Below are 16,216 nucleotides of genomic sequence, written 5' to 3' on the forward strand. Positions count from 1 at the left end.
TCGGGGCCCCGTACGCGGCTAGGCTCCCAAAAAGTCCCACATATGTGGTATCCCCGTACTCAGGAGAAGCAGCAGAATTTATTTTGGGGTGTCATTTCACATATGCCCATAGCATGTGTGAGCAATATATCATTTAGTGACAACTTTGTGTAAAAAAAAAAAAAACAATTATTTTTTGTCATTATTCAATCGCTTGAGGCAAAAAAATAAAATATTCAATGGGCTCAACATGCCACTTATCAATTTCCTTAGGGGGTCTACTTTCCAAAATGGGGTCATTTGGGGGGGTTTTGTACTGCCCTGCCATTTTAGCACCTCAAGAAATGAGATAGGCAGTCGTAAACTAAAAGCTGCGTAAATTCCAGAAAACGTACCTTAGTTTGTAGATGTGACAACTTTTGCGCAAACCAATAAATATACAATTATTGACTTTTTTTTTACCAAAGACATGTGGCTGAATACATTTTGGCCTAAATGTATGACTAAAATTGATTTTATTGGATTTTTCTAATAACAAAAAGTAGAAAATATCATTTTTTTTTCAAAATTTGCGGTCTTTTTACGTTTATATCGCAAAAAATAAAAATCGCAGAGGCAATCAAATACCATCAAAAGAAAGCTCTATTTGTGGGAAGAAAAGGACGCAAATTTTGTTTGGGTACAACATTGCATGACCGCGCAATTACCAGTTAAAGCAGCGCAGTGCCAAATTGTAAAAAGACCTCTGGTCATTTACCAGCAAAATGATCCGGTCTGAAGGTGGTTAAAAGAAGTTGGTTGTTTCTTTTTAACAGTTAGCCATTCTGTAAAGATGGCCGGGGAGCTGCCTGATAAGCGAGACCGAGATGGATCACCATCCAAGCACCGCAAACGGTCCCGTTCTCGCTCTGCTGACAGAGAGCGTGAAAGGAAGACTTCTCCATCAAAAGACAGGAAGAGGCATCGATCTAGGGAAAGAAGATCTCACAGCCGTTCCCGTTCTCGCTCCAAGTCTAATGAAAGGTATGTGTGTTTGACATGACCACAGTGTTTTGTTAATTCTGCTATTTTTCTATTGTAAAATACTTCTTTTATATTTTAATTGCCAAACCAATCTGGCCTTTAAAAAAAAAAAAAAAATCTCTGAGAAGAATCGTCTAAAGTAATCCATATACCACAGGACTGACTGACGAGTCTTTTTTTTTTTTTTTTTTTTTTTTTTTTGTTAGCATGAACAGGCCAGGCCTGAAATGCATGTGTAAGCATGGATAAAATACCACCTTTTAATTCAGCATTGTTCATTAAAATTTGTCTTTGCTTCCTGTAATCCCAATTTTAAAACCTCGTTATTCAGGTAGTGAGAGGAAGGGGCAGCACTCTACACCCCTCAGATTTTACTGCATTGTAGTATACTGTTGAACTAACTGATGGCGTTTGGAGGTGAGAGCACATCAGCAAGCTGCAATTCTTTCATATCCAATTAATTAGTGCCATAACGGCAGTGGAGAGAAGTAAAAGCTCAGGCTTTTTTAGTGTCTGGCAAAGCTATCTGGTTTAGAAAATGGGTTAAAGTGGTCATTTAAAGGATAAGTTCACCTTTCATTACATGTTACTCATATTCAGGATGTATCATGTTATGAATGGACTGGCCCCAGCATCTCCCAGATCCCAGCTATGACTGCTAGAGGGGTGGTTCTTCCTCCCCCGCTAGCTATCAAAAATGAAAAAAAAAAGTGGCTGAGTATGGCTCAGCCCGCCAGGCTGCGTCACTGATTGATAGGGCTTTGTGTATGGAAAACGATAAGCTTGTAGCTTTGAATGAACCACCATGGCACTGTGCAGCGTCGTAGTAGTTCATTCATGCCTCCTGTCCTGTATAGGATGTACGGGCAAGCAGATAAACAGGCAGATCTACTGGAGACCTGCATGGCACCAGCGATCTGTTGATCACTGGTGCAATGCTTTACAGGTTCCAAAATTCACACTTTTTTTATTTTTTTCATGCAAAAAAAAGTGAACGTATCCTTTAACCACTTAATGGTCCGGGGCGGACCATTTTGCAGCTAAAGGACCAAGCCCCTTTTTGCGATTCGGCACTGCGTCGCTTTAACTTACAATTGAGCGGTCGTGCGATGTGGCTCCCAAACAAAATTGACGTCCTTTTTTTTTTTTTTTTCCCCACAAATAGAGATTTCTTTTGGTGGGATTTGATCACCCCTGCGTTTTTTTATTTTTTGCACTATAAACGAAAAAAGAGCGACAATTTTGAAAAAACGCATTATCTTTTTAAATTTTGCTATAATTTTTTTTCCTCAGTTTAGGCTGACATGTATTCTACATATTTTTGGTAAAAAATTGCAATAAGCATTTGATTTGTGCAAAGGTTATTGCGTTTACAAAATAGGGGATTGTTTTATGGCATTTTTATTACGTTTTTTTTTTTTTTTTTTTCTTACTAGTAATGGCGGCAATCAGCAGTTGTTATTTATTTATTTTTCTCAAGTCATCTTCCAGGACGGCACACCTGAGAGATGAGAGGCTCCTCCCTACAGGAAACACAATCAATCGACAGCTGTTTTAAGTCCCCACCCTTCTCCTTGATCCTCAGTTTTTGATTGTGTTTCTCCCTACACAGCGAAACTGTTTGTTTTTTTCCAAATGACCCGAAGCCTGGGGCTGGTGGTCTCCCCCTGGGAAGCCTCTGGGTCTGGTAGGATATTCTTGTCCTTCCTGGGGGGTTCCCCTATCTTTTCCTCAGGGCGGGCAGCAGAAATTGGAAGAGCCCCCCCTGAGAGCTGAAGGACCCTGGGTACAGTGGTGTACCCAGAACTTCAGGGGCCATTATCCTGTCTCCCCCTCCTTACCTGTACAGGTGGCTGTTCAGACGGGGGTGCTGGCCATCGGTTCTTTCCAAGGGGATCTTGTCCCCGACTCCTGGGTCCCCGGTAGCTCGCGTGGGCTGCCGGAGAGGGCGTGGCAACAAGCACCCGCGTCATTTTCAAACTTCGGGAAAATGGCGGTGGCGTTCTTACCCAGGAGGGAAGGCTGAGAGTCAGTAGGAGCAGGCGCCCACATCCTCCTTTCTCTAGAGCGAGGAGGCACCAGTTTACTACGGTGGATGTCTGCCTTAACCACCTCAGATATGAAGATGGGAATGAGGAATGGAAGGCATTGCCCCCCCCCCATGTATATAGACTGACTGGTACAGTGCAGGACACAGCCTAACCTGGCACCTCCCTATGGGGACGGCAGTTGGGGGGGGGGGTGGAGCACTTTGGCGGCTATCCTCCTTGCGTGTGGACCATAAGGATGGAAAAGCAAGCCCGCTGGCTGTGGCAAAAAGAGGAAGACGACAACGGTGAGTACTTTACTTTCCTTTTGCCGTGGGAATTTAGCTGCAAAATCCCCAATTCCAGCCAGAGGGTTTCTGGGCATTTTGAGATCTCACCTGGGGTCTGGATTCAAATAGCCCTGAAGCTTCTGCTAAAAACACCAGCTGCAGCTCCCTCTTACATCAGAGAAGCTGTATGGTGGACAGGTGGTGCAGAGGAACAAGTGTGCCTAAACCACCTCAGATGAGAAAGAGGTAGGTAGGCCATTGCTCCCCCTTCCCCGTGTATATACTGACTGGTGCAGTGCAGAACTTGGGGTCGGGATACAAATAGCGCAGACGCCACTGCTAAAACCACCAGCCACAGCTCCCTCTTACAGCAGAGACACTGTGGTTATCGCAGCAGCAGGTTGCCAGCCTCTCCCTACATGCCCAGTTGTGGTACATTAGTAGGGATGAATATAGCGTACAGAGGGGACCTGGTAGATACAAAGTTACTTACAGGCCAGGTATACCACTGAACAGGTTATTAATTGGGCAGTGGTTGGTTGATTCAGAAGCTCCCCTGGTCAGCAGGTGCACTAGGTTACCGGCCCTATTAGCCCAGCTGCTAGGAATCTAAAGTTGCTTCACAATGTTTAAAAGCTGACCTAACATTCAAGGATGGGCAGAGACCAAGCTTCTGTGTGGCACAGTAGGGGTTCCCTTGTCACAGATCCTCCTTTTTGGGGGTTACTTGCTATAGTTAACTTTCATAAGCTCCAACCTCCCACTCCATGTTTACACTGTGGTTATATTATAGTGTAGGAGGTAAGAAGAAACTTTTTTTTTTATTGGTTTGGGCTATAATCCACTCAGTGGCAGATCTAAAGGCGATTCACCATAGATCGCTCCCTACATCCTTTTAATTGAGGATTTTCTGTGCAAACCTACGCAAGAGCTACATACCGTATATACTCGAGTATAAGCCGAGATTTTCAGCCTCTTTTTTGAGGCTGAAAGTGCCCCCTCGGCTTATACTCGAGTCACCGCTGTCTGACTGCTCGATCAGCGTATCGAGCAGACAGACGGCGGACATTAAAATTCAAAAGCCGCGCCTCCTTCTCCGCCTCCGCCTGTGATAGGCGGAACACTGAATTTCCCAGCAGTCAGTGTTCCGCCTATCACGGACATCCGCTCATCCTCGTACACAGGCTGCTGGGAAATTGAGTGTTCCGCCTATCACAGGCGGAGGCGGAGGCGCGGCTTTTGAATTGTAGAATGGCCGCCGAGAAGAGCGGCGATCCTGGAGCGGCGATCCATCGGCACGGGACGGAGGAGGCACGGGACGACGGCGGCTCGGGACACAGGTAGGCTGGACACACACACAGGGATGGATGGACACACACACACACACACACACACACACACACACACACACACACACACACACACACACACACACACACACACACACACACACACACACACACACACACACACACACACACACACGGATGGATGGATACACACACACACACAGGGATGGATGGATGGACACACACACAGGGATGGATGGATGGACGGACACACACACAGGGATGGACGGACACACAGGGATGGACAGCCATGTCTCACCCTCGGCTTATACACGAGTCAATAAGTTTTCCAGTTTTTTGGGGGTAAATTGGGGGCCTCGGCTTATACTCGAGTCACCGCTGTCTGACTGCTTGATCAGCGTATCGAGCAGACAGACGGCGGACATTAAAATTCAAAAGCCACGCCTCCTTCTCTGCCTCCGCCTGTGATAGGCAGAACACTGAATTTCCCAGCAGTCAGTGTTCCGCCTATCACGGACATCCGCTCATCCTCGTACTACGGACGAGGATGAGACGATGTCCGTGATAGGCGGAACACAGGCTGCTGGGAAATTGAGTGTTCCGCCTATCACAGGCGGAGGCGGAGGCGCGGCTTTTGAATTGTAGAATGGCCGCCGAGAAGAGCGGCGATCCTGGAGCGGCGATCCATCGGCACGACACGGGACGGAGGAGGCACGGGACGGAGGAGGCACGGGACGGAGGAGGCACGGGACGGAGGAGGCACGGGACGGAGGAGGCACGGGACGGAGGAGGCACGGGACGGAGGAGGCACGGGACGGAGGAGGCTCGGGACGGAGGAGGCTCGGGACGGAGGAGGCTCGGGACGGAGGAGGCTCGGGACGGAGGAGGCTCGGGACGGAGGAGGCTCGGGACGGAGGAGGCTCGGGACGACGGCGGCTCGGGACACAGGTAGGCTGGACACACACACAAGGCTGCACGGACACACACACAGGGATGGACACACACACACACACACACACACACACACACACACACACACACACACACACACGGATGGATGGATACACACACACACACACGGATGGATGGATACACACACACACACACACACACACACACACGGATGGATGGATACACACACACACACAGGGATGGATGGATACACACACACACACACAGGGATGGATGGATACACACACACACACACACACACAGGGATGGATGGATACACACACACACACAGGGATGGATGGATACACACACACACACACACACACACAGGGATGGATGGATACACACACACACACACACACACACACAGGGATGGATGGATACACACACACACACACACACACAGGGATGGATGGATACACACACACACACACACACACAGGGATGGATGGATACACACACAGGGATGGATGGATGGATGGACACACACACAGGGATAGATGGACGGACACACACACAGGGATGGACGGACACACAGGGATGGACAGCCATGTCTCACCCTCGGCTTATACACGAGTCAATACGTTTTCCAGTTTTTTGGGGGTAAATTGGGGGCCTCGGCTTATATTCGGGTCGGCCTATACTCGAGTATATACGGTAATTGATTGTTTGAAGCCTGCAAATAGCCATTTACCCCCCCAGGCTAAACTGGTAACCACCTCTTCTAGAGAGGTCTTAAATTGGTCTCTAGGGCTGGGCTCATTGAGACTTTAGTTGCTAATCAGCACCACCTGGATATGTGCTGGCTAGCGTTTGCTCAGTCTATGGAGGTAAGGTAGGACAACAACTACTACTAATAGGGTGTCCAACCATTTTAGGATCTGTTCCTTCACTGGTGGTGAAGGTTTAGTATCTACAGCCCAGGATATGCCTATGAAATAAATTGCCTGTTGGTTATTTCATAAAGGGATAGACCATGACTCCTCATTGGCTGCACACCAGTAGACCTCAGTAGTGAAGGTTTGTGCTTGCTGGGATGTTTTTGTGGCACAGCAGAAATACACATTGAGATTTGTGACATCTCTGCTTAATAAGGGCTATATTGCTGTACATCAGAAATGTACTGCACTGAAGCTTGTTTGCTGTCCTTTATATACTAAAGGTACTGCTTTGTTTGGCTACAGATCAGAAAAATACAACAGTGAAGGTGGTCTGTACTTTCTGGTTTTGTGTTGCACAGCAGAAATGCACATCATTGAGTCTGGTGACATCTCTGCTCATAATGGTTATATTGCTGCACATCAGACATACACAAGATTGAGGTCTGTCTGTGGGGCTTTGTGTCCTGTTTTACTGCCTTGTTGGTTACTTATCAGAAAGGCAGCAGTGAAGTCTGATGGTCCTGATTTGCGTGGCGTTGTGCTGATTCAGACAGTGCTATTAACAGCAATGGCTGCCGAGTTTAAACATGCGATTTGACATGTTGAGTCGCATGACAAATCATTTCAATATGGATGTGCTATCTCTATTCATAGTGTTTTATTGTTGCACATCAGATTTATACAGCATTAAGGTCTGTGAGGTTTTGTGTCCTGTATTACTGCCTTATCAGAAAGGCAGCAGTGAAAATTGATGGTTCGAATTTGTTGGGCTACATAGCAGAAATACAAATTGAACCCCTGCCAGGTGTAGTACATATACTGCCTTTGGTAATCCCTGTAGCACCACAAAGTGGTGTTGTGCTGATTTTAGCCATGCGATTTGACATGTTGAGTCGCAAGGCCAAATCGCTTCAATATGGATGCGCTATCTCTATTCAGAATTGTTATATTGTTGCACATCAGACATATACAAGATTGAAGGTTGTCTGTCCTTTATGTCTTGCATATACTGCCTTATTGGCTGCATATCAGAAAGGACACAGCAGTGAAGGTTGCTTGTCTTTATCTGATTTTGTTTTTGCTGCTCAGCGGAGAGACACATTGAGGATGGTGGCCTCTCTGCTCAGTATTGGTATATTACTACACATCAGACATACACAAAGATTGAATGTTTGTGTCCTGTATGTCCTATATTTACTGCCTTATCGTTTGTATATCAGGCTAAGCAGTGAGCAGTGTTTCTCATGGATCTACCTTTCTGCATCTTAGGGATACACAGCAGGGGTTTGTTGGCTGCAATCCTCAAGGGAGTCACAGCATTGGGGACCCCTTACTTGTTCGACCTGAAAATTGCTATTTTTTTTTTCCCCTGCGACCTGTGTAATCTTGAGGTCTGTGGATCCAGGAATCAGGGACTGCTGGTGTCGCACAGACACAAATGGTACCCATTGGAAGCCATAGTATGACTTCTCATGCGTCTTGCAGTCCCAAGTCGCAGGTTGGGTCGCACGGGTGTGGGAACCCTAAACTTATCTGTCCCTTCTGATTGAGGTTTTGCTACACAGCAGGAATACTCATCATGGCGATATTGTTTTATTTTGCAGCAGACCAGAAAGATTGCAGCTGTAAAGGCTGTCTGTCTTTTTCCTCACTGTCTGCTTTTATGTTGTTGCACAGCAGAAATACTCAAGATTGAAGCTTGTTGGTGCTTTCTGTTTCAGAAAAACACAATGCTGCAGGTTGCTTGTGTCCTTTATCAGTGTTGGTTCTATCTGAACTACACTACAGAAGTGCATGACAGAAAGGATTGTCTTTTGTGTTCCATATTTTTCCCTGTGGCATAGCAGAAATGCACAACACGGGAGTTGGTGTTCATATTAATCTTATAACTGTATTTGGTGGTTTGTCAGAAATACACAACATAGAAGTTTGGGTCTTTCTGTCTTTATATTTATAGCCTTGTTTTGCTGTACATAGGTAAAGCACAACAGTAAAGGGGGTTCCTGTCCTTTCCGTATTTATATATCAGTTATGACCTAGCTAGCTGCACTAAAGAAATACGCAGCATTTAGGGTTTGGTTGAGTCTTAATGTTTTTACGTCTTGGCAGCACATCAGAAAACCAGACTGTGAGGACTGTTTGTCTACATTGAGGTTCAGATTTGGGTCTCTTCCCATATTTGATATATTGGTTTAGCTAGTCACACTCAGGCACACAACATTGTTGTCTATGCTTGTGTCCTTTTTTGTCTAAATCTATTGTGCCGTGCCCACAATCTATGATCATTTTATTTGTGATATTAATAATGCATGTATCACCTTTTTGTATTTCAGCCTTCTTTTCCATGGAGGGGCCAGGAGTTCGGGCTGCAGATGCCACATGTCAGAAAACCTTGACCACTTGCATTCAGGGATGCCAGAACCATTTCCTAGGGTTGAAGCCCTGTAGGGTTATGGGACACTGGAGGAAGGGGATAATGAATCGCCCTGTTTAGTAAGAACTTGGAGAGTTCTGTTCAGAGGAGTATTAGGGCCTGAGGATGAAGTATAAAGATGTATACCCGATGGAATAGGTTTCGGCTCGGTGCATGGCCTTCATTTTGCCCTTTTAGCAAAACTAGACATAGCAATATGGGTAGTCTACTCCTGCTAGGGACTTTAATCTCCTGAAGAAGGCTCTCAGGCGTAAGTAAGGACATAGATTGGGCATGCCTTTAAACCCAGGGTTCAAGCTTCTGTTAATCTATTTCCCTTAAGTAGGCTTCCCTTTAGTCTTTTGCTGACATAAAGATAAAAAGGAAGCAGTTTTATTTCCCTCAACAGGATAGTGTTAAGACAGGCCCTCTTATTGATTAATGTAGTGTCCTTGTCTTACACAGGTCTCTTATTTATCTTTTTAGTGGTTCTAAGTAGCACCTACAGGCATAATAGGCCATGGTTGTTAGATGTGTGAGATAGGCAACATTGCTAACCTACAAGTTTAACATGTTTTCTGATTCCATTTTTAAGAGCCCATTTCACCTAGATACTGCATCTGAAGCGGAAAAGGCAGGAACATCTGTGGAGCAGACCTGCAGATCAGCTGCATGATCCAGCTAAGATGCCTTCATCAAGCATATGAGCGTATGGAGTGGAGGTAAAGCTCACTGCAGAGCCAAGGTTCGCCAAGAGGGTCTTGCAGTGGCCCCACCCTAAGGTAGGCCTGAGGTACTTGTTTATCCTCTCAGGTGTGCCGTCCTGGAAGATGACTTGAGAAAAGTACCAGTTACTTACCGGTAACTGTCTTTCTGGGAAATCTTCCAGGACGGCAGGCCTACTTCCCGCCCTTTGGTGGAGGGAAAATTCTAGAACACTAGAAGGTGAGTACCTATGAGGAATGATTTCCCTTGTGAACCTGGTTCAGGAGTTACTTCTCTACAAACTGAGGATCAAGGGGAAGGGTGGGGACTTAAAACAGCTGTCGATTGATTGTGTTTCCTGTAGGGAGGAGCCTCTCATCTCTCAGTTGTGCCGTCCTGGAAGATTTCCCAGAAAGACAGTTACCGGTAAGTACTTTTTTTTTTTTTTTTTTTTTTTCACTTTAATCGTCATTAAAATCAGTGCTCCCGCCAAAACGGCCATTTTTAAAAACATTTTATGCATTGACCCATGTCCCCTGGGGCAGGAGGCAGGTCCCCAAACCCTTTTTAGGACAGTATCTTGCATATTAGCCGTTAAAATTAGCACTTTTAATTTCGAACGTTCGAGTCCCATAGACTTCAATGGGGTTCTAAAGTTCGTTCGAATTTGGGGTCCGTTCGAAAGTTCTGGTGTGAACCGAACCGGGGGGTGTTAGGCTCATCCCTAGTGCTAAGTGAGAAACTTATCCAGACATCTTACCAGTTGCTATGTCTGTGAGACCTACCCAGGTATTCAAGATCTGCTAAAAGAGCTTTTGTCCTTTGATTCAAGGAGTCTAAGTGATTTGCTAAAAAGGGTATCTGAAACCTCCCCCCTAACCCTTTCCTACAACCACTCTCATTAAAGCCTTGAAGTGCCTAAATTCTGTTCAACTTCCCATTATAGCCTTGCGGTGAATGTAAGATCTTTCTTTGATTCCCTGCAAAGCATAATGGACTATAATGCATTGCATAGTAGTCCATTATGTGTCACTTACCTGACACAGGAGCCAGTGAAGACATTGCTGTCCCCTGTAGTCCGTAGCATCCATTTTCTCGGTGGGTCTCACTGCTGTCATTTGAAGAAGCCGCGATGATGTCACGCATGCGATGGGAGCCACCACTCACGGCATATTGCCGTAGACAGCAGTGCCTGTGTTTTGGCAAATCTCCTAAACCGTATAGGTTTAGGAGATATTTCTTGGACCTACAGGTAAGCCTTAATCTAGGCTTACCTGTAGGTCAGAGTGGTTTGTAAGGGTTTACAGCCACTTTAACAATAGAAGCAGTGTAATTCCCAACTGCTGTCAATTGGGGATGCACCGAATGGGTGTTTTTTTTTTTTTGGTGCCGAAACCAATACCGAAAATGAAAAATACACTAGGCCAAAAACCGAAACAGCACTGAAAATGGCTTTTATATATATATATATATATATATATATATATATATATATATATATATATATATATATATATATATAATTTTTATTTTCTCCCAGTAGACCCAGGTGGGTGCTACATACAGATCTTTGTCCTGCAGTAAAGACGTCCCTGCATATCTATAATAGATATTCAGGTGCTGGATCAGTTTTTTTGACATTTTGCTTGTTTGTTTTGTCTTTTTTGTAACAATTTGTAGATTAGTCACTAGAGGGAGCAAAACACTCAGGTTTCAATAACTGCCATGTTATATTACCCACCGCTCAGTAACTATACTTCAGGCGGCAAGCACAGCCACATAGATTTATGTGGGTCATGGGCGCACACCACTCATCGCTTGATTAACCTTACTAGTCATAGTGATCACTATGTAGGCAAAATGGGTCATGAATGGTTTCCATTCATGACTGCTTGCTTGGTGTTGGCTATGAGCCAATCGGCTATCACATGGTACCTGGCAGTTACCGTTTATCTTTGACAAAATAGTGTACCTAGAATTTAAAGGGAAGCATTTTTCATGAGCTTTTCTGGTGCCTTTTTAATGCAAAAGTGCTTCAAAAACTTAGTGTTAAAAGGATTGTAAAGGTGGTTGTTATATTAAGAAGGGGGAAAACAAACAAAAACCTTTTATACTTCCACTGTGCAGCTTGTTTTGCACAGTGGCCTCAAACCTGCTCTTCTGCGGTCCCTCGGCAGCTGTCTCTGCTTCTTCCCGCAGGTACTTCTCACGTTCATGCGAGCTCCCTCGCATGGTGAGAAGCGCCTGCGGGCACGCTCCCATGCTATAGCCGCTCGCTGTATCACATGGGTGCGCCACGTCATTGGATGTGATTGCCAGCAGCGCAAGCCAATGGCTGCGCTGCCTTCAATCCATCCACTCCAGCCAATCAGCGTCCAGGCTGAGTGGTGAAGAGTAAGTCGGGGGTGAGCGTGTGACTTTCGAGGGGTGAGGTAAGTAAAATGGGGGGGGGGGGGCCGGCATTGTCAGATGTTTGTTCACCTGAATGCATTAAGGTGAAAACGCTTACCTTTACAACCCCTTTAAAGTGGACCCCCCCACCTGTTGCGAAGTTAATTCAGATTAGACATTGTGGAGTAACAGGAACTGGCTTCTTTATTGGAACATAACCACACTAGCCAAAAATGTCACCTCACATGGTAAGAACAGACGAATGTATAGCATATCACTGAGCATTAGCGACATCTAGTGTCCTGATTGTGAACTGAAGTCAATCTGCCAAGCTGAAAGTTGTTGTATCTCCAACACCCCCTTCATTTAAAAAAAAAAACAGCATCATATAGCTTTGCATGTTGACGTTAAATTTTCTTGCCTGTCTTTAAACTTTTTGCTTTTCTTTTTCCCAGGTGAAGGAACAGTATGAGAAGCAGTCCGGGACTAACCCTGGGGAATTTAAGGCAGTCCTCGTCAGTACTCAGGTTGTTGCTGGCATAAATTACTTTTTCAAGGTAATGCTTTGGGTTTTATGTAACTGTAGCACTAACCCCCCCCAAAGGAGCTTCTGGTTTTATTTGGGCTTACTGTTGCCTTCTCCTCGATTTTGTGTCGGGGGGGGGGGGGGGTTTCCCATGGTAGATGGCCCAGTAACTTTAGAGACTGACAGATCTGCTTAAAGGGATTTTTATTTGCAAATAACCATAGTCAACAGTCTCTTAAAATGGGATCAGAGGGTTGGGAATAAAGTTCAGGTGCTCTTAGTGTCAAAGTCAATGAAGGACTTGCTTACGTTGAATAAATCCAGAGAATGGCCATTCAAAACTGTATGTTCACTCAAGTTGGATAGTCCCTTTCAAGGCCTAGCAGCCAACAAGGTGCTTAACTCGGGAACAAGTCCCTGCCACAGACGTTGTTGTAGAACATGCAGGAAACGGAAACATGTGGAACACTTGTGTGATACCTGTATCTTTCAGCCAGTTTGGTGATACCGACGAGATTGGATTCACTTGGGTACTTCAGCCCCACCAGGCTCTTGCTAAGAAGCCAACCCGTACATGGCCTTCTTCTGAAGAGTCCTCCCCTGGATAGCTATGAAGTTACTGGGCCTCTCCAACTACTGGAGATGGCACCGGACCACATCGGAATCCTTTAGTTTCCTTGCCTCAGGCTAGCCAGACAATAAGTCAGGTGGATCAGCACCCCAGGCCATAGCCTTCCTGGGGGCTGGTCAGGAGGACCAGGACCATGGAGTCAGAACATACTACTGGACCGGAACACCGAACCATGTGACGTCTGCATCTTAAGTACCCTCTCCCAGAAAGCACAGCAAGAGACACTCCCACTGGACGGGCTCAGAAAATAACCTTAAAGCACCCAACCAGACTGGTTCCATGCCTGCCAGAAGAGACAGTGCCCCCTATGGCCAGGCTGAACACCCTATAGTCTAGTCAGACTGATGCTGAGGTCCAAATTTAGAACAATTGTACCCAAACTGAAGTTCAGGTGTAACTAACTTTCAAAACATAGTGTGTGCTCTTCAGGAGCCGGTGCTACATAACATTGTCAGTTTAGGCTCAATGCTCCCACAGTCACACACTATTATACATTTGTATAGCGCTGACATATACTATGGTGCTGTACAGAGAACACTGAGCCAGTCACTTTAGTCTCTGCACCAGAGGAGCTTGACAAACCACATACTACACTTCTATCACTAATGTAAAGAAATTGTCTATCCTGTCTTACCCCTGGGGGTACAGAGGCACCTGCTCTGCCTCCCTGCAGCAAAATGCATAGGACATGGTGCAACCCCAAAAAGTTACTGTTTGCTGTAACGGCTTATAAAGTATTAGCTGGAGTTTGCCTTCAGTTTGTTTAAATCTGCTGCTGCATTTAACACTCCCCTCCCATCCAGACTGGCAATACTGCTGAAAATAAGCAAAAAAAATAAAAATCCAGATCTAATCTCACTTGGTTGGATCATGGCAACCACCATACATCATAACATCACCCTCAGTGCTCTCCTCAGAAATCATATACTGCAGACAGTGCCATAATGTGCTGCCAATGACATATTTTACTGCAGACAGTGCCACCCATGCTGCCATTGGCAGCATAGGTGGCACAGTCTATGCAGGCAGCACATGTGTTATGGCAATCGAGGCATGGGTGGCACTGGCTGCGGGCAGCACATGTGTTATGGACCATAGCGCATGTGCTGCCTGTAGAGACTGTGCCACTAATGCTGCTGTTTGCCCTCACTGCTTAACAGTCTGACTGTCTGTGTCTCAGGCCAAGTGGAGAGCAGAGCACAATGAGCAAAGGGAGAGAAATCACTCTGCCAGGGAAGGCAAATCATGCAGACTGGGACTTGAGCCAGCTTGAGGAACGGGTGCAGAAGTGACATGTGCCCAAAACTGAAGAAATGGGTCCCCCCCCCCCCCCCCCCCCCCACCCACCCACAAGAACCTCCAGAGGTGGCAAAAAGTTAAATGTTGGAGGGTGGGGATAGAGGTTGGTTGATGGGTCATGGAGTGGAGGAGGAAGATGGAGGGAGATGATGGATCTCTTCAATTCAGTCTCTGTGCAGATTGCCCGGGCCCAGTACAACAGGGCCAGTTGTACTGTCCTATCAGCAGCCCTGCATGGGTCACAGCATCTCTTCTGCTCCCACCCCTGGACTTGCTATAGCTCTAACATGCTACCATAATGTACAGATAATGCTACTCCCATCAGTCTCTGCACCAGAAGAGCCTATAAACTTCTTTTTTTTTTTTTTTCGCTAGTTGTACTACCCTGTTTCCCTGAAAATAAGACCTAGCGTGATTGCTAAAATATAAGCCCTAGTTAAAGTCCTTGGTCTTATTTTCAGGGTAGGGCTTGTATTGAAGCCATCACCAACAATCACGCTAGGTCTTATTTTTGGGAAAACAGGGTAGTTTACATTTTATACAGCACCTATTCAGTGCTGCACAGAGAACATTCCAGCAATTATGTCAATTCATCAAAGGAGCTTATATGCTAATGTCCTTGGGGCAATCCTTGCCCCATAGGAGCTTGCAAACTAAAGTAGCCCCCAGGCATCTGAAAGCTTATCTTTTGGTAGAACTCTTAATATAATTTGATGGAAATGCACAATTAGAGGTGACTTTTTTTTTTTTTGTCTTCAGGTGGACACTGGAGAGGACACTTATATCCACATTCGGGTCTTCGTACCTCTGCCTGGTTCAGATGAGGGACCCACTTTGGTGTCTTTCCAGGCGGATAAGACCAAGGATGATGAGCTGGAGTATTTCGCAGCTAAAGATGAGGCCCAATTGGTCACACATTCAAAAAACGCCACAGCCCATCCTTCTTGAAACTGCTTTAAAGGACCAGCAACAAGAGGTTAAAGAACCTGAAAGTACATAATCTGATCTTCCAGAAATGCATTTGGCTGGCAACGCACAACATTTTATGTGGGCTGAGCTGTCTTGACTTTAAGCCTGAACACTAGCTATGTACATGACATTGATATGTATTTGTAATATCCTGTTCAGGGTTATCTTGCTAGTTGTAATGTGACCTGAGAAATTCAATAAAAAAATTTGGAAGGTTTTTATTTTATTTTTTCCATTTCCAGTACATCCTTCCTGAGGACTGGGTGGCATACTCCAGGTGCAGCTGGACCAGAGTCTTGTAGATTTTATTTTTTAGTAAAATCGTGTGTGTATTATATAAAATGTTTCCCAATCACCTGCAAGAGCTTGGATACTATTGATGTTGGGAAAACTGGTCCCTAATTCTCAGGGATGTTTTGGCCCTTTTTTTTTTTTTTTTTAAATCGGTGCTACATTGGAGAATTGTTTGTGTGGGGGTGTTTTTTTTTATTTTTTATTTATTTTATTTTTTTTCTCCTCTCCTTTCTCTGCTACATGTTTTGTTCTTAGCTGCCTTAATTGCACACTTGCATTTCTTGTTGCATTCTTAGTCTGAATGCTGATGATCCCTCAGCCTTGTGTGGGGTTTTTTTAATTTGCTTTTTTAACATTGGAGTTAAGCCATCCAGGACTTTTGTTTGCTCCTTTTACATTATTTCCAATGGGATGCATTGGCTAATGCCCTTATTTGATATCCTCTTAAAACAAACCCATCTCTCCTCCATGTTTGTCCCTAATATTTTATCCCAATTTATATCTTCTAGCAAGGTTCATAGTTTAGG

General features: G+C 45.2%; 1 protein-coding gene across 2 annotated transcripts in view; it reads left to right on the plus strand.

The window, feature by feature from the left end:
• The window catches only part of LOC143981674 (cystatin-A-like), a 253,879-nt gene extending 238,267 nt beyond the window's left edge, over window positions 1–15,612 (plus strand). The window contains exons 2-4 of one of the 2 annotated variants that reach the window (XR_013274346.1): window positions 795–1,002; window positions 12,426–12,527; window positions 15,186–15,612. Coding sequence is in view for 1 of the 2 variants with exons in the window: in XM_077479677.1 (XP_077335803.1) it covers window positions 15,186–15,374 (189 nt within the window). In the remaining variant the exon portion in view is untranslated. The remainder of the gene's footprint in view (window positions 1–794; window positions 1,003–12,425; window positions 12,528–15,185) is intronic. The other variant, XM_077479677.1, reaches the window with a different exon arrangement.
• The last annotated feature ends 604 nt before the right edge of the window (window positions 15,613–16,216 follow it).

The sequence above is a fragment of the Lithobates pipiens genome, unplaced genomic scaffold, assembly GCF_037356315.1.
Source record: "Lithobates pipiens isolate NorthernLeopardFrog02 unplaced genomic scaffold, aLitPip1_a1.2 Scaffold_16, whole genome shotgun sequence".
NCBI lineage: Eukaryota > Metazoa > Chordata > Amphibia > Anura > Ranidae > Lithobates > Lithobates pipiens.